At 38.6% G+C, this 24272-nt stretch overlaps 2 protein-coding genes and 1 non-coding gene across 5 annotated transcripts in view; 2 read left to right on the top strand and 1 right to left on the bottom strand.

Moving 5' to 3' along the window:
- ARIH1 (ariadne RBR E3 ubiquitin protein ligase 1) overlaps window positions 1–3958 on the top strand; it is a 117790-nt gene extending 113832 nt beyond the window's left edge. For both annotated transcript variants that reach the window (XM_027123529.1, XM_027123530.1), the window contains one exon: window positions 602–3958. In XM_027123529.1, coding sequence (XP_026979330.1) covers window positions 602–686 — 85 coding nt within the window. In that variant the 3' untranslated portion in view covers window positions 687–3958. The remainder of the gene's footprint in view (window positions 1–601) is intronic.
- A 6391-nt stretch (window positions 3959–10349) lies between these two features.
- BBS4 (Bardet-Biedl syndrome 4) overlaps window positions 10350–24272 on the top strand; it is a 71542-nt gene continuing 57619 nt past the window's right edge. The window contains exon 1 of one of the 2 annotated variants that reach the window (XM_027123540.1): window positions 10350–16470. In XM_027123540.1, the coding sequence (XP_026979341.1) occupies window positions 16447–16470 (24 nt within the window). In that variant the 5' untranslated portion in view covers window positions 10350–16446. The remainder of the gene's footprint in view (window positions 16471–24272) is intronic. The other variant, XM_027123538.1, reaches the window with a different exon arrangement.
- Window positions 22268–22340, bottom strand: TRNAV-UAC (transfer RNA valine (anticodon UAC)). Its single transcript has one exon. It is a non-coding gene; the product is annotated as a tRNA-Val (tRNA).

A 24272-nucleotide genomic window follows, 5' to 3' on the forward strand; every position in this document is an offset into this window, starting at 1 on the left:
TCTCTGGGAATTTGGAAGACTTGCAGATTTAGTCCTAAGTAACATTTTCACTTCCCTTAGCCAGCAATAGCTGCCACTAGTTCTTTAAGGTTTTGCAGATGTGAATAAATAACCCCTGAAACTACTTCTTCCTAAAACTGTTTACTTACCTGTAGAATGACAAGATTGAGTCAGATGATTTCTAAGGCCTTTATTTTATTGCTCTAGAATTAATTTCCCAAAACTGGGAACTTCAAAAAATACCTTTTTAAAATGAGAAATAGTCATGTCTTTACATCTAGACCTGAAAATGTGCCTCTTAAAAACAAAAACAGGTGCTTGGGGAATTCCCTGGCGGTCCAGTAGTTAGGACTCCCAGCTCTCACTGCTGAGGGCCTGGGTTCAATCCCTGGTCAAGGAACTAAATCCCACAAGACATGCAGAACAGCCAAAAAAAAAAAAACAAAAAAAAAAAACAGCACAACAACAACAAAAAGCAGGTGCTTGGTTCTAAGTCTGAATAAACTGTAGGGGACCTTAAAAAATAAGTAAATGCCTCTTTTTTTTTTTTATTATTGGAGGCTGACAATGGGTTTTTTTTTTTTTTTCTCTTTGATTACAGATACTGTGAGAGTCGACGAAGGGTTTTGTTACAGCATGTGCATGAAGGCTATGAAAAAGATCTGTGGGAGTACATTGAGGACTGAGAATGGCCCTGCATAAAATGAACTCTGAAAACTTTATCGTCTAGAGTGCTCATGCAATTAAAACAAACAAAACAAAACAAATACAAACAAGGAGGCACTAAGCCTATTCTGACACCGCTGGTCTATAGTACCAGAATTCTGTTTTGTTAATGGAAAGTTTAAGTAAATTATATTGTAATAAAAAAAAGGTAGATAAACCATTGTACAACAGTATTCTAGGCCGCCAACAAAAGTGTGACAGACACACTAAAAGCCCTCCAACTTTAACTTGTAACGTAGCTTCGTTCTCAAAGCTGACTCCTTTTTTTCATTTTCTTTTTCCTGAGTGTAGTACAGTTAAAATTTAAAATAGCTCTTTGACACTGCTTTTCATGTCCAAACCAGCCATTTTGTTGTACTTTGGTAAAGGACCTCTTCCCCTTCCTCCCCTGCACATACAGATACACCCAAACACGCAGACTGTCTCTTTCTCATACCCCAAGGTCATGAGTGAATGATTAGTTCCTTGTAAAGAAAATTCTTGGGGCGGGGAAGAGGGTAGGCAGAAAGAGGGGTTAAACAAACAAACAAAAAAAAACAAAAAAACTTTGTATATGACTTTTAAAACAAGAGGACAACACAGTATTTTTCAAAATTGTATATAGCGCATATGCATGGACAAAGCAAGCGTGGCACGTGTTTGCATAATGTTTAATTACAAAAAATATTTATTCTTTAAAAATCTTCAAGATTATGTCTTTTGCTGTGCATTTTCTTTCAGTTTGCTTTATCTTTCCAGGGTTGAGGGTTGGACTAAAAGGTGTGTTGGTTTAGCACCTCTGGAAGACCTATCTAGAGCTCTTTGATTTCCCTTTCCTGAGATTACTTTGCCCTCTCTGGTTTGATATGTTTGTTGCTAGCCATGGGCCTCATGCCCTGAATTCCCAGCTCCTGATTGGGTATAGAGAAGTCAAGTTCTGACTAAATGCCATGGCCTGATAAGGGCTGCAACAGGGAGCTTTGCTGCTGCAATTCAAGAATCACCCAGTCCCTAACCTCATCCCTCTCCACGGCCTCATGCATCTACGTAAGCCTTTGTGTGCCCGTGTCATATAGCTGAAGGCTTCCTGTCACATCCAGAGGAAACATTTCAAAAAATTTTCCCCTTAATTGCTGCTTTGAGCCTTTTAAGATTTTAGTTATGGCTCTTCTCTCACCCCTTCTTTACGTTAGGGTGTCAGATAGAATGTTTTTCCTTTAAATATAAATAAATAGCCATTCACTTAGTTTCAGATTGTGAATTAAAAATGGCAGATACTGAAATTGCTTATGTGTGTTGCTGTGGGTTCAGTTTGAAGGCAAACACCCTAGAACTTGATATTCCCATCTAGTGCATTTAAATAGAAACCACTGTTTGCTTCTTTTCTATTGTCAGCAAATAGGAGAATTAATAACGTGTTTTAGCTGTGATGTCCATTTTTATGAAATTTCTACTAAGAGCTATGTTAAAAGTAAAGGGTGGTGGTGGTTTTATTAACTATGTATCTGTTTAGGCCATTCTTGCTGTGGTATTTTTCAACAGATTAGCATCCCTAAATCTGTCAGTTTTATACAGGAGTACAGAGTGAACTAGGCAACTAGATTGAGGTCTTAATACTAAATACCACTTGTGGCTGAAGGACCTCTTTGTCTTCCTCTAAATGTCTTGCGCCTAGGGAGTGTTTACCGTTTGTGAGGCAGCTTTGTCTGCTCTTGCATTGTACATCTTATTACATCATTGGGAAGTAGGTTCACTTTCCTCTGGCCTTTTGCCTAAGTTAGGCTTTGCTAAATCAACCCTACTTTTCCTTTTAGAAAAGGTTGTTACATGAGATGTACTTGCAACTATTCTTTTCCCATCAAAAATCAGTGAATGTTTGCTGAATATATTATGCTGCTTCCTTAAACCACTTGTTGCTTTAGGATCAACTTTACCTGTACCTTTTATCCTCCCTTCTCTTGCCACTTTAGGTGCAAATCTGAACTCAGTGTCTGCTTCTTCCGTATTCTCTTCTCCTCCCCTTTCCCTGTCAACCATTTGACTTTATTTTCAATGACTGCATCAATCTTAAAAGACATTTATCAAAACTAAGGATTTTTTTTTTAAAGAAAGCTTGAATAAGTTCCTTTCCCTGGTAACTTTGAAAAGCAGCCAGAGTTGCTATCTAGATATATGTGGTTCCATTAAAATGTTTTGTGTATGTGTGGTGTTTTTAAAAAACCTTACCAGTTAACTGCAGTATGTAAGTTTGAGTGTCATAAATCCTTTTTACATGCTCCCCTTACAACAGGTATCCAAAAACAATGTGTGCACTTCATAATATCAGCCCCCACCCATGGAGGAACAGCGCTTTTTAGAGCTGCTTTCTAGTTTCAGTGTTGGCATATTACCTGAGGGTATAGCAATTGTGGGTGCATTCCCTAATTTGTATGGATCAAGATGAATTGGCATTTTCCACTTCCAAGCTTTTAACAGCTGTCTCCATATTTGACAGAATTCCCTGAGTTAATTGCTTTCATTGTTAGTAACTTCAGTGACCCCAGCTGGGATAGGCAAGCCATATTGTATGACAGCTTCCCTGTTTCACCTACCTAAGTCTTTCTGTCAGAGGGCTCTATTCATGGTCAGCACCAGGGTCTCCCTGTCTTCTTGAGGTTTTCTGAAAAGTGCATGCTTCATCTGAACAATTCATTGAGCAGTAGATGGACTTTAAATTATTTACAATAAAATGTCGATCCAAAGCGCAGGATACAAACCACAGTGGTAAAATTGAGTAGTATATAATATCATCAGACTCTAAATTCTGTGTAATCTGCTGCGACCCAGATTGTATATGTTTTATGTGTGTTTAAATAAATACATTAAATACACAGGTGTATACATACACACAAATATAACAGATCCAAGACTGACTGACTTGATTTGAAATGGTTGAATCTGCAGTGTACAATGTGGATCAACCATGATTAGGAACTGAAATTTAGTATAAGAGAGAAAAGGACTTGATGTAACAAAATCTTTTAGCTACAAATCCCAGTATAGAGCACTTGGGGGATGGGAGGGGGCGGGTTGGTGAGACAATCAGATCGGTAAATTGATTAAATGCTCCTAACCCTGTAATTTTGTGCATAGAGCACCCTGTGCTGTGGAAATAACTGTTCTTAGATTTTCATTGTAACTGGACTGTTCAGGTTGCCCAGAGGGAAAGAACATTCCTAATTCTAATAAAATAAACTTTTATTTTGTTATTCCATTAGTTACTTATGTTTATTTTTATAGTTAAAAAAAAAGACGGTGGCCTAACAGTCACCTGTATTATGTGCCTTATTCACTGTTCCTACTTAACATGAAATGTCAAGGTTTGGTTCAGTTTCTTTTCAGGGAACTGTGAATGAGACTATCCCCAACAATTATCTTGGTTAATGAAGCCTTCAGAGCATTTTCTGGAAGACTTCCAATTTCTGTGTCTTGAACATTGAATTTAGATTGCTATTCATGTTGTAACAGTGATATTAAATGCTCAGTAGATGTTTGTCAATTTATAAAGATAAAATATTTAAAAAGTCATTCTCATGCTTAAAACTGCTTCACATTACTTCCACTTAGCTCACTTTTAGAAGCTGATATCTCCCATAGGAATGGAGGGAGAGTTGTCTTAAAGAAGGTCCCAAAGTTGAGATCTTTGTTATTGATATTCTAGCCAAGTCCAGATTTTAGGACAATTTAATGTGGTCTTATTTGGATCTGTAATTATGAGAGTTCATTTATCACTTGTATCTTCAAAGCACTTTAACTTGTATCGTTGTCTAAAGCAAGTGGGGTAGAAATTACTCTGTTTTATAAAAGAAGGTAAGGCTCAACAAGGTTCAGTAACTTGCCCAAGATTTCACAATTTCTCCTGTCTGGGACTCAAGTTTTCTTCTATCTGATGAACATCATACTACCTCTTTGTATCATATTTTCTTAATCTGGTCTCAGAATGACCTAGCATTCGATACCAAGAAAGGTGGTTCTTATCTACGGTGTTGTACTTTTAAACCACATCAAAGACTATAAATGCCTGTCACTGCTCCTGTTAGAGGAATGCTGTGTACTATCTCTGATCTTCAATTTGCTGTTGCAGACTTTGCAACTAATGTGGCTCTTTGTTTTGCCTCATCAGATCAGCCATGGATAGAAGAATAGCTCTTCCCATCTTGGTGATTAGGACAGGCATCATGAGAAGACTGTGTGATAGTTGACAGTAAACAGTTCAGCGTCATTTGATTTGATAAACAGGGGCCAAGAAATTTGCAGTTGTAGGTCTAGTTATTTCAAATGAATTTCCAATGTGAAGAAGTTTGGATAGTCTATTGGAACTTGTTACAGAAGTTGTTTTGTAACTGAAAATGCCCAGAATAGCTCATTTCCTTTTGTTTCTCAGCATTTCTTCTTGGAACTGGATGACCTATGGGACTTTCAGAAGATAAGTAGTGAGCGTTAGGGGGAAATCTTGGCTCCTTCAGAAACAGGAAAAAGTGTGAACCCCTCATATTTTTTTCAGATTTCTTTGGGGATAAAGTTGGTGTATTTCTGGTTTATTTTAAGGAATTTGTTTCTCCACTTAATTACCCAAGATGAAATAGCTGAGTCAAATGCTCAACTGGAAGTAATCAAATAGTGCCTGCTGCAGGAGCGGAGGCAACTCTGGTTGATGTTTCTCTAAGCAATAGCATTTAGGCTGGGGAAAATAATACGAGATTCTTTTGAAAAGCAGTTTTCAGACTACGATTAAACTATAGATATGCTTGTTTAGGGCCATTTTCAGAGTAGGAGCCAATTGGTATATAAGTCAGTCACACATTGATAGCTAGCAGCTCTAACAATGCCAAAAGCACAACTTTACTACCACAGTAATCCAGGGGTTTCAAGTAATACCAAGAGTCTCAAACTCAGATGTCTACAAGAACTAGGTAAATATTTTAATAGACTACCCTGGGCCAAGTGGACTCTCAGAGGAGCCTGTGAAATACACTTTACGTGGATTCTCTCAATTTTGAAATGGTCATTAAAATATTCTTAAATGTGGCTCAAAGAACTGCACATGGGCCTTGTCATTTTCCAACTTGTGTTCCAATTTAATGTCCATTTTACACATTGAAATCACTGAGAAACTTCAAAAGTACAAACCAAAAAACACTATGCTTGAGTCCTACCCCATAGAAATTGTGAGTTAATTGCTTTGGGTTGTGTACTGAACATCAATAATTTTTAAAGTCCTATCCCCATCCCCAACCCTGATGATTGTGCAGTGCAGTCTGAGACCTGTAGGCAAGGTTGAGACCATTGATCTAGATACCTACATAGTTTCAAAGAGGAATGTAGTTGAGCACTCTAGTCATAAGGGACAATAGGACGTGGGGCGAATTTACAAGCTCAGGAAAGGGCCACACTAGGCCCTAGCTGAATGGGTTTTGTGGAATGGTGCCTCCTCGGGTATAGTGTAAAGCGCCCAATTTGTTTCTTTGTTGGTGTTTTGCTAAGTGGTCCACCTTGGAGAAAATAAAATTCACAAAACTAAAAGAACTGTAGAACCGATAAGCTCAGTAGAATATTCACGTCAACTGGCAATATATTTTCTTATCAAGGGAGAGAGCCCTATCTGGAAGTAAATTAGTGTAGAGTCTGAGCAAGTTGTTGAGTGGTTAAGCTATCTGTTTCAAGTCAATGCACAATTCCATTTAATCACTTAAATTCAGAGCACTTGAAAGTCACAAGTTTCTTGCTGTCACTTTCATTCTTTTGATGAACTTGTATGTTAAAAGACAGTGGATTTTCCTATTTTTATTCCCAGTGTAGTTGGCATAGTAGAAAGAATATCAGTATTTCTCAGCTATAATTTTCCCTTTGTAAAATGGGGATACTAATAGGAGCTATAATTTGTTGAGTGCTTCTTGCCAGATGCCTTACTTATGTTATTTGTATCTTCTAAGCAGCCCTAAAACAAAGTAGGCATTGCTATCCAATTTTATAAATGAGAAGAAAGGTGTATAGACTTATTAACTCGAACTTAACAGTTTATGGCAGCATTGTGCTTGTCTAATTTCATGTGTTCATTCTATCATGTTATATTGTCTTTTATAGGAATATTGTGAGGGTCAAAGAAAATTAATGGGAAAACAAATCCTAGTTACAGATAATGAGCTTACTAGTACTAACTTAGGCAAAAAATAAGGATACAGAGCTGTCTCATAGACTCCCAAAGGCAGAATGAGATCAGATCCAGGAACTAGAAAGCCATTTTGGACTCCTAAACTGGCATTGTCTGCAGTCTGTACATCCACATCATTCTAAAGTCTTCTGCTTTTCCTATCAGCCACACCCATAGCTCTAGGTGTTACATGTTAACTGTCCCAGACACATGTAGACAACCAGACAGAGCCAGGGAACAAGATCATTGGTACAAATGTGGCTTTGGGGGGTTACCCCTGTGGATTGGGAGGCAAATTTTGGAGATCATGGCTCACTGGCTGTACATCACAGGTGTCCTTGACAATACCAAAATGCCCTGAAAGTTTTATTTTTTTGCGGTACGCGGGCCTCTCACTGTTGTGGCCTCTCCCGCTGCGGAGCACAGGCTCCGGACGCGCAGGCTCAGCAGCCATGGCTCACGGGCCCAGCCGCTTCGTGGCATGTGGGATCTTCCCGGATCGGGGCACGAACCCGTGTCCCCTGCATCGGCAGGCGGACTCTCAACGACTGCGCCACCAGGGAAGCCCCGAAAGTTTTCTTTTTTAAATAAATGTAAAGAGTTTGTATATAATAGATAATTATGGCTAACTTATTTAGTGTTTACTAAATGCTTCATGGCCATCTTTTTAAAATTGCAAATCATATGAGATAGTTGCCATCTCCATTTTATAAATAAGAAAATAAAAGCGCAAAGAAGGTGGGTTATTTCTTTGAGGTCATCCTTTTGTAAGTGGCAAAATGAAGATTCAAGCCTAAGTTCCTTCTGTCAGCACCCATGGTGTTGGGCACTGTTCTAGGCACTGGAGGTACAGCAGTGAACAAAGGGGTCTGTTTGTCTGAAGCATTTAATCCTGATTCTACATAGAGATTCAGTAGGTTGCCCAGGGTCACCCAGCCAGTTAATGGCAGATCTGCAGGCACATTTGGACCACTACACTAAATTCTTTTCACTACTATAGCTGCTTCTCAAACAACCTTGCCAAAAGTATCTGCTAAAATTACATAGACTAGTTAGGGGACTTCCAACCTCAGGAGACTCAATGACTAATTCTTATTTTTGGCTCCTCTCTGTTCAAAACATGTCTTTTTGTTGTTAACCTCAGATACTCTACTAAGAAGGACCCAAAGTATGCCTTTTTCTTCTCCCTCACATTTCAGAACCACCCTGGCATTTTAATGAGAGCTTAAAAAAGCAAGTCTCATATTTCCAAACCCTTTCTAGAAGGCAATCTTGCCGATATTGAGCTGATGATGTGGCTTCCTGTGCACAAAATAACATTTCCTGATTCGGTGTTTTATTTAGCACCTGTATATCCCTCCTCACTACTCCACCTGTATAAAAGTTTGGTTTTTAATTTTCAAGCTGCCTGCTTTTTGCCACGGAGTATTCAGGTTTCTTTCAGAGTGAGAATTTGGAAGGTGATGATAGAAATGAATTCTCTATTGTAGATAGGTAATTCTCCAGAAAGCTGTCTAGGATGAAAACTTGCTTCTCTAGATTTTAGATTTCCTTCTGATGGTTAAAATTGGTTTCTGTGTGGCTAACAACAAAGCAGTGCCCTAGGAACCACTTCAGTGTATGTTAAATGATGATTTCTTAGAATTGTGAATCAGGGCTTTTGCAGTGAGGATCTGGTTCTCTGGAATCAGTTGGCCAAGTTGGGATTCCTAAGGAGTGAGCAAACACACTGTCCTGAGTTTTCTGAGGGACCCTATCCAAAAACATCACTACTTATTGAATTTCCCACCTTCCTCTCACAGGGGGACTCCCTGTGTGTACTCCCACCTCTGCAGGTCACATCATTTTCTCAAAGGGAGTGCCGTGTAAAATGATAACCGGAATTCATGGAGCATCTCTTATGGGTCTACTTAGGCAGTAGACATTCTGATAGAATGCTCTAGAATTGTAAGTTCTTGCACCTGCTCTCAAGTCATTTATAACCTAATTGCTGGTCTTCCTGGTATGAACAAAGTTGTTGGTTTGTTAATAAATTCCTACCGTATGACCCTGACTTGTGGTTCATTTCTACATAACCTGGGCAAATACTATAATGTTTTCTAACAAAGGAGGAAGCATGATCTGAGTGTCCACCTGCTTTGGATAGGAAATAAATTTGTATCCAAAATCCTGTGACTGGTTTAGAGCATTGTAAATGTCATGGCAGCAAATACCAGAGAATGGTTTTTATGAAGAATAATAGTGTTCTACATGCCTTTGAAGAATTAATTTTTACTCCATTGTTTTGACTACCTTGCAATAGGGTAAGTTAAGTATTAATACCATCAATTCATGTTAAAATCACATTAGTATAAGTCAGTGCCTTAAAATGGTCAAATGGTTGCTCACTAATCAATGGAAATGAACTGTTGGTTCCACAGAATTGCTTCACAGATTCTAAATGCTACTTCTTAGGGGCACTGGATTGTGTGCCCTTTAAGATAAATTCTATAATCAAGGCCTAGCCCTGAACAGATTAGAGGCCAAAGATCGTACTGAGGAGAACAAATCAGATAGGTCAGTAAAGGGTCGGGGACAGATGCTCCTGGAGTAGGTATCCTCAACTCACCTTTATTTTAAGTTGATATATAGAAATCAACGTTATTATAAAATGCACACACGTTGTGTTCAGATTGATGTTTCAGCGATTGTATACCTCTGTGAGATAACCACCCAAAGGAAGATATAGTTACCATTAACCCAGAAAGTTCCCTTGTGCATCTTTCAATTCATCCCTGCCCCCCTCTCTACTCCAATGATCATTTGCTGATTTTTCTCACTGAAGATTTATTTTGCCTGCTTTTGGACTTTATATAACTGAATCATATAATATGTACTCTTACATCTGGCTTCTTTCATTTATAATGCTTTAAAGACTCATCCATATTGTTGTATGTATTGATAAGTTATTCTTTATTGCTAAGTAGTATTTCATTCTATAAATGTACTACAATTTGTTTATCCATTCTCCTACTGATGGACTTCTAGGTGGTTTCATTTGGGGCAATTATGAATAAGGATATTATATATATATTCTTAAGTTATATTTTTTTGTTTTGTGGGTACATGTTTTTTTTCTTGGATAAATACCTAAGAGTAGAAAATTGCTGAGTCATATGATAACTTTTTAAGAAACTGCCTTCCTGTTTTCTGAAGTGATTTATCATCTTTTACTCTTATCAGTGATGTATGGGAGTTTCAGTTGCTTCATATTATCAGTGTTTTTTATATTAGCCATTTTAGTGTGTATGAAATAACTATGATTTTAATTTACATTGCATTTCCCTGATGATTAGTGATGTTGAGCACTTTTCATATGCTTGTTCTACATTTTTATATCTTTCATGAAATGTCTTTCATGTCTTTTCCCATTTTAAAATTGAATTGTCTTTTTATTGTGGTTTTTCTGTGAATTCTGGATACAAGTCCTTTGATGGGTATATGTGCTGTGATTTTTTTTTTTGTAGACTATGGTTTGTTCACTTACTGGGATCTTTTGATGAACAGAAATTTTTATTTTGATAAAGTCCACCATATCAAGTTTTTCTTTTATGATTTTATGACCCCCAAGCTCACAAAGAATGTATTTTCTTCTAGAAGTTTTATGGTTTGGGGTTTTATGGCTATCTATGATCCATCTCACTGGTTTTAGGTTTTAAATCTATGGTTTGGAGTTTTACATTTAAGTTTATGATCCATCTCCAGTTAATTATTTGTACAGAACGAGGTTTATTTCAACATAGATACCCAGTTGTTCCAGCAACATTTGTTTAAAAAGATTTTCCTTCACCCATTAGATCAACTTGGCATCTTGGTTGAAAATCAACTGACCATATGTGTCTGTAGTTATTTCTAGATTCTCTATTCTGTTTCCCACAGAATACTTCATTTTCCACAATACTTCATTATTATTTCTGTTCATGTTTTCCAGCAAGTCTAGAGTTCCATGTGTTATAAATTCCCTTTAATCTAAAGAACTTTCTTTTTAACATTTGTTCTATTGCAGTTTTTCTGAAGATGAATTCTCTCAGCTTTTCTCTGTCAGAGAATATCTTTATTTTTCAGGGGTATTTTAGTTGAATATTAAATTCTATGTTGACCTTTTATCTCTTCTTTTAGCATTTTAAAGTCATTTATTTGTCCTCAGGTCTCATTTGTTTCTGGTAAGAAATCATCATTTTTATGTGTCTCCCTGTCCATAATGTGATTCTCCCCCATGGTTACATCTGCTCTTTATCTTTGGTTTTCAGCAGATCGACTATGATATGTCTAGGTATGTTTTTCTTTGTATGGAGTTTACTGAACCTCCTGTATCTGTGTTGCTGTCTTTCATTAATATTGGGTATTTCTTGGCTTTTATGTCTTCAAATATTTCTTCTGTTCCATACTCTCCCACCTTGCCTCTCCTTCTGAGACTCCAATTACACCTATATTAGATGATTTGATACTATCCTACGGATCTCAGATGATTTCCCCCCATTCTTTTCTCTTTTTGTTTTTAGTTTGAATACTTTCCATTTAGCTGTCAAGTACCCTGATGCTTTTCTCTTAAACCTATCTGATGAAATCATTCTGATACTGTATTTTTTATTTCTAGCATTTCATTATGTTTGTATAGTTATCATGTTTCTGCTTAAATTTTCCATTTTTTTATGTATGTTGTCAACATTTTCCACTAGAGTTTTTAAAGCATTTTCATCATAGTTATTTCAAAAACCCTATCTATTGATTGTAATATTTTAGCCTCCACTAGATTTTTAAGCATTTTACTTTCAGCCAGAGTTATTTTAAAGATCCCACTGTTAATTCAACATCTGGGTCATTTCTCATTCTGCTTCTCTTGAACCTTTCCTCTGTTACCATGGATCTTATTTTCTTGCTTTTGCACATGTCTTGTATATTTGATTGTATGCTGGACGTTTTGTATAAAAAACAGGAGAGACTGAAGTAAGTATTAACTTCAAATTGGGGCATGCCCATTTTTCTTTCAGTCATTTGAGTAATGGCTCAGTCAATCTGATGTATATTTGACCTAGATCTGGGCACTATTGCAGCCTTAGTTTGATTCAGTTCACCCTGACTTTGCTTCGTAGCTAAGGTGTCAGCTGCCTCACTCTCGGCCTTCAAGAGTATATGTGGTGGATTTATCAGCATTCCTGCTTTGCCTCCTCATTTTAAGGTTATCTTGCAAAGATAACCTTAAAATGTTAGTTAGTGGAAAGTCTCCACTTACCTCAAGGGAAGGAGTAATCTGTCTCAACTTTTCTATTATACACACCCTCTTCCCACTTTTGGTTACTACCTTCCTGTACTTTTTAAGATCCAAGAGGTAAGATTGGTGGGTGGGTGCAGGTTTTCTCTGTGGATTTGGGTCCTCTAGATTCTAATGTCATGCCAGCCTCAATGAGACCGACATTTTTGTTAAATTTCCACTGGCTTCTCTTTATTCCCCTATGGTGGAGCAGCCATGTATCTCTTCTCTCCTATGAAGGACTTAGCATTTTCTGGAGGTTAGTTCACTTAGGGTTTCTTTATGTCCTTAGCTTTCTAATGAGTTAAAAATATTTTTGATTTTCTAGCTAATCTAGCCTTTGTTTGCTAGGGTGGGAGATATATTCTCCTGTGGTTTTCTACATCCAAATGAGAAGTGAATTCTAGGAATGGGAGTTTAAAAAAAAGTTTCATTTACATATTTTAAAAATAATTTTTAAAATTATATATACATGGATAATAAAATGTTAAATTTTATAGAGTGGTGAACAATGAAAAGCGAATTACCTTCCCATTATAGGTTCCCAAGTCCTCTCTACTGCCTCTACAGAGACAAATATCATTACCAGTTTCTTGATTGTTTCTCAAAATTCTGTATACAAAAAGTGTGCATATCTTCCCCCCTTATTTTTTTTAATACAAATAGAACCATACTATATCTTCTATACTTTGTTTTTCTCATTTAACTATTTCACCATCTTGAAGTCCTTTACAGACTGCATAATATGTCTTCGTATGGATGTACTGTGGTTTATTTGAACAGTCCCTGGTGATGGACATTTGGGTTGTTACCAGTTTGTTTTTTTCTCACAAACATTGCAGTATATATGCCTTTGTCCACATTTGTGGTTGAGTATCTGTAGTATCAGGAATGGGCATATTTAAAATGCTTCACGAAGGCCCCTGGAGCTTCATATTAATTCACAGTGTTTCTCAAGGTGTTGGCTGGGCTCTCAGCAGTTGGTGGTATGGAAGACTGGATACTGCAAGAGACTCATGAGGTGCTGGAGAGTTGCCTGGCAGGTGGCGTCAGAACAAAGCTGGCTATAGACCCTACCAGAGTAGGAGTGACATATTAAAATATTTAAGACGTAGAAACTCAACTGTAATTCCTTCTTTATACATATATTGGGGATGTTAAAAAGTTACTGATGTCAGATTGCTCTCTTGCCTCCTCAGCCCCCACCATGGGGTAAAAAAGATAAATACCGTTTTCTTTGGAATGTCTTACCCAGCTATATGACTTGAATGATCCTGATAAATGAGATTACATCCAAGGAGGTTTTCTAAGGGGAATGAAGACTTATACAAGAAGTCTTATACAAGAAACTTATACAAGAAATATTATCTATGTGATTCTGGGATCTTCCTGTGAAGATGTTATGTTTTTTGAGATTTTTTTCTAATTACCTACCTAATTAGCACATTAAGTTTGGTTGTTGACATCTGAGAAACCAACGTGCTTTCTCATGAAAAAGACCCTTGCACAGAAAGTGCTCTTTTTTCTAAGATCTGGGGTCAAAGGAGAGATTTTTAAGCATATAATAATGGCTTCTACTTATTTAATAACATAGGCACAAGAAATGTCATTTACTTCTCACAGGACCCCTTTCAGGGAGATTTTATATATTAGGAAGTATGCTCATGAGCTTTCTACCAACATCATCTTCCCTAAGGCTCCCCATCTCAGTAACTGACTATACTATTCACTCAGTTGCTTTTAAAGTTAGAAACGTAGTAATCTTTCTGTGACATCTATATCCCTTTCCTTCATTCTCCCATATCCAATTCTATACCTTAGGAAATTTGTTTTACCTCCTAAAATTCGTGAGAATCCATTCACTTTTTCTCCTTTTCCCATCACTAGTCCAAGTGAACTGTTTTATCATTTCATCTGCAGTATCCTTTTAGTCACCCCTAGGTTATCAATTCTTGTCCCCCACTCAATTCATTCTCCACTCATTAGCTAACATGAACACATTAATCCATTTAACATGAATTAAATGTTAATTTTGACTATGTCACTCCTTGCCCAAAACTCTCTAGTGCCTTTCCAATGTCCTTAGAATAAAATCCCTCGCATGGCCTCTGTGGATCTGCACCACTAGTCTCTCCTACCTCTCCACCTATTGCAACCAACTCTTTTCCCCTTCCTCTTTCCAGCCATGCTGGTCTTTCTGTGCTGCAAACTGGCCAAGCTTCTTCCATCCTCAGGGCCTTTGCACAAGCTTTTCCTTTGCCTTAGAATTTTTCCCCAGCCTGCCCACTTCCTCATCCCCCTTCCCCAAGCTAATGCCTTATCCTTTAGGTCTCATTTTAAACATATCTTACCCAGGGAAACTTCCCTGTCCAAACAAGTCTAGATTGGATCTCCCTGTTATTATTTGCTTTTACTACTCTGTATTTTTCCTCAGCATTTATCACAATTCTAATTATATAGTTATGTTGTTCTTTTAATTTTCTCTGTTATTGGAATAGGTAATACATCCATTTCATACAAAATTCAAATTGTAACAGGGTATAGAGTTTCTTCCCTTCCCCGTCCCTCTGCTACCCAGTTTTCTTCCTTACAAGTAACTACTTTTAGCATTTTGAATATCCTTTCAGAGATTTGGAGTATATAAGCAATTATGTACATAAGTTTCATCTTTATTTTTGCCTTCTCTTATTAACACAGATCCTATGTACATTTTTCTGCACTTTGTTTTTACCTGTTAATATATCTTGGCAATTCTTCTATATCGCTATGTAAATGGTTTCTTTTTCATGTACCATACAGTATGGGCTTATCATTATTTCTTTAACCTTAATTATTGGGCATTTAGGTTGTTTTCAGGCTTTGGTTATTACGAACAATGCTGCATTGAATAACTTTGTATTTAAAGTCATTTTCCACATTTATACCTATAGAATATATTCCTAGAATTAAAATAAAGAAGTTAAAGGTTATGTGCATTTTAAATTTGGGTAGTAATTTCCAAACTGCTGTCAATGGAGGTTGTACCAGTTCACATTCCCTCTAGCCACAGATGAAGAATGCATGTTTACTCACAACTCAATGAAAATTTTTGTTCTCTGACAATGTAAGAGGTGGAAAATATCTCTTGGAAACTTTAATTTGCATGTTTTCTCTTCCTTGCAAAGTTATATTTTCGTATGTTCAAGAGGCATTTGTATTTCTTCTTTAGTGAAATGTTTCTTCATAAACTTTGCTTACGTTATTTAATGTGTGACTTCCTCGCTACACTCGAAGGTCAGGGATCCCGCGTATTTCGCTCGTCGCATAGCTCCTGGTACTGGAATGAATGAAGCTCAAAGAAATGACTGGCTCACGTCATGCAGTAGTCACATACGGAACTCATGTTTGACTCGAAAGCCCACGTATTTCCACGATCACCCAGTGGAAAGACTGAGCATTTAATTCACCACAGCAGGGGCTAGAAAGGTAATGTAAAAACGGCTGAAGTGTGCTGGGAAGAGAGGACTGTGGCAAAAAGGCCAACAAATGCCTAACTACAGTAGCAGCTGTTTTCAGATCTATTTTACCGCCAAGCAGGAATGCAGGCCCATTGTCGGATCTTTATTTATTCCGAGGCCGGATTTCTGGCTTTCTTGCGAGATCTCCTGGTTTTTAAGTATTTCCAGTCAAAACAAGACTGCCTTCAAATGCAGCCCACCAGCAGCGGATTTGCAAACTCTAGCGTAAACAGAAGTGGGAGGCTGATGAGGCGGGTAATACCTTAGTTGGACAAACAGCCGAGAAACAGGGAATTTTTATGTAAGGCGAGAATGAGGTTCTCCGCCGTAGGGTTTGGGTTTGGGGGCCGGGACTCCCGGGCTGGAAATAAATGCTGGGTGGCATCAAAGCAGAGCAGGGCCAGGCGACGGGAGGGCGCGCCGCCGTCCCAGTTGTGGCTGGCCACTCCACCCAGCGCTGTTGGGGGTTTCTCAAGCAGCGTCCACACAAAGGTGTAGGGCGGTAGGGGCTGGCCGGGATAAAGGGGACGACTGGCTTCGCATTCCCTCACCGGCTCCTTTAGAGCCAAGTGGACCGCAGGAAAGCACCCAACCCCTTCCCCGCTTCCAGAAGACTCTCGCCTCCCAGGCAAAGCTTTCCGCTCGGCGATCTACTTCTTTCCCTACTCAGGCCCCTCCCCACTTCCCCAATCCTACGACTTCCGTTTGCCTGGTTTTTTGGGAAACCGCCGACTTCCGGCCTCGCAGCGGCGGGCGGAGCAAAGATGGCTGAGCAGAGACTCGAGATGGTGAGCGTTGAGGTTCTGCTTGGTGTCCCGGCTGCCAGGCGGGGTTGGGCAGGGCCGGGCGGAGCGGAGAGGGGGGCTGGCGGTAGGCCTGTGTCCCACGCAGCTGCCGCTGGGGAAATGCGTGGCCGGGGCTGGAGCGCCTCGGGGTGGCCGGGGCAACACGGTTCGACTCCCGGGAACTGCTCCGTCTGGGGCCCTGCTGAGTTCTTTGCAGCTCTGGGCCTGTGCTAGGACTGGGGTATTTCTTGGGGTGCTCTAGGATATTTTCATCGGAAATGGTTCTTTCCCTAGCTCCATGTTTTCTGTCTCATGAGGTTTGGAAAGAAAGCACTACCGCCCGTGCAGAGTCTGTTTCTGTTAATCCCCTGGATTAGGCATTGAATGAGACAAATCCTGGAAGCTTTCAGCGTCAGTACCTTCTGCGGATGGGGCGAGAGCATGTTTTCGCAAGTTTAGGAATTCACCTGGCCTGAGTTAGTTGTTGATTTAAACTCCACAGAACTGCTAATACAGAGTAACTCAGGTGAATTCGGGATGACCCAGTAGTAGTTAATTTTGAGGCGTAAATTCATAATTGGATCTAATTTCTATAAATTTCCAAGTGTGAAACAGTGTCTACCTTGTTTTAATATTGAATTTCAGAGCATGTTCTGCGCGTTTATTAGAATGACTTTAGTTATTTATTCGGGATTTATTGCCCTTTGAAAACCCCCCTGGAAAACTTAGGAGACAAAATAGCAGCCTTTAACAGACTGTTTTATAACTTAGTTTTGGCTGCTAGGGAGCAAGGCCAGTATTACCTTGTCAGGGGGCCTGTTTGTTTTTTCTAGTCTCTCTTCATTTGCAGCGAAATCAAATTATTATAGTGTAATTAGAAAACTCTGAATACAGACCAGGAGGAGGCCCAAAGCAAAGTTTTTGTTAAGCTACGAATTAAAAAAAAATTAAAAGCATGATTAATGTTTCTAGAGTTTAGACATTGAAAACATACTAAAGAAAATACTTCAGCTACATAGTCTTAAATGTAAGGTATAAGGGTAACATGACATTGTTGCAAATATAGCTTATCCTCTAGTCCTCACTGCAGGTATAGGTAGGTGTTCATGAACGGAATAGGAACGTGATGGCAGAATTGTTCTATACTTTTGAATTCCTGGTAGTGTATTAAAGAGGATGACGTTTTTGTTCTTTTTTTAAATTTATTTTTGGCTGCGTTGGGTCTTCATTGCTGCATGCAGGCTTTCTCTAGTTGCGGTGAGCAGGGTCTACACATCCTTGCGGTGTGCGGGCTTCTCATTGTGGTGGCTTCTCTTGTTGCGGAGCTCGTGCTCTGAGCCCGTGGGTTTCAGGAGTTGTGGCTCATGGGCTCTAGGGCACAGGCTCAGTAGTTGTGGCGCACGGTCTTAGTTGCTCCGCGGCATGTGGGATCTTCCTGGACCAGGGATCGAACCCGTGTCCCCTGCATTGGCAGGTGGATTCTTTTTTTTTTTTATTTTTTATTTTTGGCTGTGTTGGGTCTTTGTTGCTGCACGCAGGCTTTCTCTAGTTGCGGTGAGCCGGGGCTACTCTTCGTTTTGTTGCACGGGCTTGTCATTGCAGTGGCTTCTCGTTGCGGAACATGGGTTCTAGGCGTGCGGGCTTCAGTAGTTGTGGCACGCAGGCTCAATAGTTGTGGCTCGTGAGCTCTAGAGCGCAGGCTCAGTAGTTGTGGCGCAAGGGCTTAGTTGCTCCGCGGCATGTTGGATCTTCCCGGACCAGGGCTCGAACCCGTATACCCTGCATTGGCAGGCGGATTCTTAACCACTGTGCCACCAGGGAAGCCTAACAGGCGGGTTCTTAATAACCGTGCCACCAGCGAAGTCCAGCTTTTTTTTTTGATATGACTTTAGCACTTCAGCTGCAAGTTAACAAATCATTTCTATTATTATCAAGTTTAATGCTAGCAGTGTTATATTTATAGTAACTCATCTTTCAGGTTACCACTGCATGGAAATTTGAAATTTATTCTTTTTGGAAGTGATATGGCATCTTGTAATAGAATTAAAAGGACTTCGCAGTGCCACTCCTAGACCTGTATCCCATTGAAATAAAAGCAAAACATAAGCACCCAGTCCAAGGTACTCATTGCAGTACTGTTTATAATGGCAAAAAGCTGGAAACAAAGTGAATGCCCATTAGTAGGGTAATGGATGACTTCTGATATGCCCACAATGAGGAATAGTATGCAGCCATTAAAAAGAATGTTAGAACTATATACGTCGATGTGGAGAGATTTCCATGGTTTACATTTAAATAAAAGCTAGTTGTGGAGTGGGGTGTTAAAAAAAGAAAGTTCAACTTGGCTTTATTCAGTGATTCACAAATCAGTCAGCATCCAGTCTAGCAGATAGAAAGGAGCTCTGAGGAGCTGTACAAAATAGAATACTTTTATAGGCAACAAGGAGCAGGAACAAGGAAGTTACAGACAAAAAGTGCCTTGGTTATTGCAAGGTCACTTTCCTTTAGGGGTTAGCAGAGGTTTATCAGTCATTTTATATAACTAGGGCTGATCAGATGACTCCTGATTGACTGGTTTAAAATTCCATTTCTGGGAGAGCTGAAACTGTAATTAAGTCTCCGTTTGGTGACATGAGGCTTAGCAAATATGATTCCATGTTGGGCCTGTTGTCTTGTTTTTAACAAGGGTATATTTTGTTATCTGTTTGTGACACAAAGGAAAAACATGTAAATCTATATATATGGATATACATAGATGTGGATGAGAGAAGACTAAAAGACTTAAAACTCAGAGAATTTTGAACAAATTCATAAGTAAAAATCTAAGAATTCTGCAGCAAAGGCCTTGAGACTAGGAGACATCCCAACAAAATGGAGTAAAACTAGTTCAAGGTGGGACACACAGAAATTCTAATAATGCTACCAAACTACTGAGGATTATTACCTATTCCTTAGGAAAACTAGGGACTGATATTTATGTTTTATTTAAGAATATGTAATAAATAGTTTAGAGATCTTAAAAAAACAAGCAAATAATTCTGGTTTCTATGCTTTATACTTATAAACATTTTTATAACTCCCTAATTACTATTTTTTGGTGTATTTGTATAAATACCCATCAATCTTCCTGTAAATTAAAAGATTAAACCTTTCAGAACAGAAAGCAAAAATTACTACTGCACTAGTTGATTTGGCTCGGATATAGTGCCTAGCACATATCAAGTGCTACATGGATATTTGTTAGATGAATAAATCATCACAGAATACTTAAAAATGAAAGAACCAAAAAAAGTAAAGAACTTATTCTATATATATCCCAGTTATGAATGAGATTGAGTGGGCTAATAGAATCCTTTGTATCTCAGAATGTCCTGGAAGATCTTTTGAGAAAGAGACTCATCAAAAAATTATAATTTATTTTAATTCTGCTTTGTGCAGAAGAAAGCATTGATGACTCATGAAAATGCTTTTTGACCCTTTAAGATTCTTACTTTTCCCCAAAGTAAAAAAAAAAAAACCCCAGTTAGATTAAAAAAAAAAAAGGGTTCTTTTGCATTATAAAAATAGCTGAGGGACTTCCTTGGTGGTCCAGTGGCTAAGACTCTGCGCTTGCAATGCAGGGGGCCCAGGTTGGATCCCTGATAAGGGAACTAGATCCCGCATGCCGTAGCTAAAAGATTCTACTTGCTGCAACTGAAGATCCCGCATGCAGCAACGAAAATCCCACATGCCACAACTAAGACCTGGTGCAGCCAAATAAATAAATAAATATTAGAAAAAACAGCTTTGTTGAGGTATAATACACATACCATAAAATTTACCTATTTTAAGTATGCAGTTTGGTCAGCTTTAGTAAATTTTTATAGTTGAACAATTGTCACCATGATCCAGTTACATCTGTCTGTCAGTCCAGAAAGTTCCCTTGTAACCACTTGCAGCCAATCTCTAATCCTAACCCCAGCCCATGGCTGATCTGCTTTCTGTCTGCGTAGTTTTGCCTTTTCTACAGTTTCATGTAATGGAATCACTTAGTATGTGTTTTAAGGTTCATTCATATTGTGGTATTTAGCAGTAGTTTGTAACTTTTTATTTCTAAGCAGAATTCCACTATATGGAATTCCACTATATGAACATACACATTTTGTTTATCCACAAATTGATGGACATTTGAATTGTTTCCTGTTTTTGGTTATTTGAATAATGTCACTATTGTTACTGGCATGCAAATCTTTGCATGCATATGTTTTCATTTCTCTAGGAGAGTAATTGCTGGGTTGTATGGTAAATTTATGTTTTTAAAAAAAACCTGCTAAACTGTTTTCTAAAGTGGCTATACTCTACCGTTTTACATTCCCATGAGCAGTGTATGAAGGATTCAGTTTTTCCACACCCTTGTCATCACTTGGTATTGTCAGTCTTTTTGATTTTAGCCATTCTAGTGGATGTGTAGTGGTTATTGTGATTTTAATTTGTATCTCCCTAATGAATAATGATATTCAATATTTTTTAATGTGCTTATGCATCTGTATCTCTTTGAAGTGTCTCTACAGATCTTTTGCCCATTTAAAAATGGGTTATTTCTTTTATTATTAAGATTTCTGTATATGTTAAATCAAGGTAATAAAATAGCTAAAAGAACAAATTATGTATTCTCTTTTATTTTGAGGATTTTTTGGTTGCTATGAAATATATCATACTTCTAAAAGAATGAATAAAAGGTTATTTGTAAGTTTTAAAGAACAATGCTGTTGACCTAGGAACAACATGGGGATTAAGGGCACTGATCCTCTGCACAGTTGAAAATCTAAGTAAAACTTACAGTGGCCCTCCCTATCCCCAGTTCCCTTGCATCTGTGGATTCAACCAACCTTGGAATATGTAGCACTGTAGTATTTACTATTGAATAAAATCCGTATATAAGTGGACCTTCAAGGTTCAAACCCCTGTTGTTCAAGCATCAACTCTATAATGAAAACTTGTGTTCCTACCTCACATGTTAAGAAATGAGTCATTAAAAATAACTTTGGGGCTTACCTGGTGGCACAGTGGTTAAGAATCCACCTGCCAGTGCAGGAGACATGGGTTTGAGCCCTGGTCCAGGAAGATCCCACATGCCGCAGAGCAACTAAGCCCGTGCGCCACAACTACTGAGCCTGCACTCTAGAGCCCGCAAGCCACAACTACTGAAGCCCGCGTGCCTAGAGCACGTGCTTTGCAACCAGAGAAGCCACTGCAGTGAGAAGCCCGGGCACCGCAACAAAGAGTAGTCCCCACTCACTGCAACTAGAGAAAGCCTGCACACAGCAATGAAGACCCAATGCAGCCAAAAATAAATAAATACATAAAAAACACAAAACAAAAAAACCTTTGAAACCTAAATGTCTCCCCTACCTCATTTTCCTCCTCCGTCAAAAATGATCTCTTTCCTCAATTTTATGTTAATTATTCTTTTGGTTTTCTTTTTAAAAAATTTTTTATTCAGGGCTTCCCTGGTGGTGCAGTGGTTGAGAGTCCGCCTGCCGATGCAGGGGACGCGGGTTCTTGCCCCGGTCTGGGAGGATCCCACATGCCGCGGAGCGGCTGGACCCGTGAGCCATGGCTGCTGAGCCTGCGCATCCGGAGCCTGTGCTCCGCAACGGGAGAGGCCACAGCAGTGAGAGGCCCGCATACCGCAAAAAAAAATTTTATTCATTTATTTATTTATTATTATTTTTTGGCTGCACCGGGTCTTAGTTGTGGCATGCGGGATCTTCATTGTGGCATGCGTACTTCTTAGTTGCAGCATGTGTGTGGGATCTAGTTCCCCAACCAGGGATCGAACCTGGGCACCCTGCATTGTAAGTGCAGAGTCTTACCCACTGGGCCACCAGGGAAGTCCCTCTTTTGGTTTTCTTTATAGCTTTTATCATACTTAATACCCTTAAACAATGTATTGATTTAAAAAAATTAATGTTTTTTCATTTTTTAATGCTGTGAAGTATCTCATTATAGGGAAATGCTACAATATGTCCATTCTATTAGATAGAGATTTGAGTTATTTCTGATTTTTTTCCAGCTTTAGCGAGGTATAATTGACAAATAAAGTTAGTGTACAACATGAGGATTTTATAAACACACACACAGTGAAAGGATTCCCACCACTGAGTTAATTAAATACACTCATCACCTCACATGTATAACTATTTTGTGTGTGAGAACAGGTAAATTCTATATTCTTAAATTTCAAATATACAGTACAGTGTTATCAACTGTAGTCACCATGTTATACATTAGATCCTTAGACCACATTCATCCTTAACCCTGGCAAGCACTTTTCTACTCTCTGTTTCTGTAAGTTCAACTTTTTTTTTCCTTCTGGTTTTTAATTTTAAAAAAAGAATGCTGCTATGAACAGGGCCAGGACTAGGGTAAGGCAACTGAAGCGCTTAGGGTGCAAAATTTAAGGAGTAAGAGTATCTCAGACCTGGCTATGAACACTCATATATGTCTCCTGATCTAAGAATTTCCCCAGGGTATTCCTCGAAGTGGATTGCTGGTTTCTGGGCTACGTACATCTTCAACTTTATAACTTATGGGAGGTTCTGCGGTGATTGTAACAATTTATGCTTCTACCATCAGCTCCTGTTGCTCCTTGATATAGCTTTAAATTTTGTCAACATGGTGGATATGAAATGAGGTCTTAATGTGATAGTAATTTACATTTCCCTGATTAGTAATTAGGCAGAGCATCACTGGTTGTTTCCATTTCCTTTTCTGTGCAATGCCTGGTTCTTATGTTTTGCTTATTTTTCTACCTCATTATTTGTTTTTCTTATTGATTTATAGTTATTTATAGTTGTGGGCTGTTAATTCTTTGTCATTTTTTGGTTTTGTTTTGTATTGCAAATATCTTCTCTTAGTCTTCTGTCTTTATTTCTTCTTTGGAACAGAAGTTATTATTATTATTATTATTTTTTTTTTTTTTGGCTGAGCTGTGCAGCTTATGGGGTCTTAGTTCCCCAACCAGGGGTTGAACCCAGGGACACTGGCAGTGAAAGCACCAAGTCCTAACCACTGGACTGCCAGGGAAGTCCCCAGAAGTTATTAATTTTAATGTAGTTGAATGTTTAGATCTTTTCTTAATTGGTTTGTGCTTTTATATCTTGTTGGAAGTAATCCTTCCCTACCTTATGTATTTTTTTAACATCTTTATTGAAGTATAATTGCTTTACAATGGTGTGTTAGTTTCTGCTTTACAACAAAGTGCATCAGCTATACATATACATATATCCCCATATCTCCTCCCTCTTGCGTCTCCCTCCCACCCTCCCTACCCCACCCCTCTAGGTGGTCACAAAGCACCGAGCTGATATCCCTGTGCTATGTGGCTGCTTCCCATTAGCTATTTTACATTTGGTAGTGTATATATGTCCATGCCACTCTCTCACTTCGTCCCAGCTTACCCTTCCCCCTCCCTGTGTTCTCAGGTCCATTCTATACATCTGTGTCTTTATTCCTGTCCTGACCCTATGTTCTTCAGAAACATTTTTTTTTTCTTTTTTAGATTCCATATATATGTGTTAGTATACGGTATTTGTTTTTCTCTTTCTGACTTACTTCACTCTGTATGACAGACTCTAAGTCCATCCACCTTACTACAAATAACTCAATTTTGTTTCTTTTTATGGCTGAGTAATATTCCATTGTATATATGTGCCACATCTTCTTTATCTATTCATCTGTCAATGCACACTTAGGTTGCTTCCATGTCCTGGCGATTGTAAATAGTGCTGCAATGAACATTGTGGTACGTGCCTCTTTTTGAA

Source organism: Aethalodelphis obliquidens, unplaced genomic scaffold (genome assembly GCF_003676395.1).
Source record: "Aethalodelphis obliquidens isolate GAN/ISIS:26980383/991018 unplaced genomic scaffold, ASM367639v1 scaffold26, whole genome shotgun sequence".
NCBI lineage: Eukaryota > Metazoa > Chordata > Mammalia > Artiodactyla > Delphinidae > Aethalodelphis > Aethalodelphis obliquidens.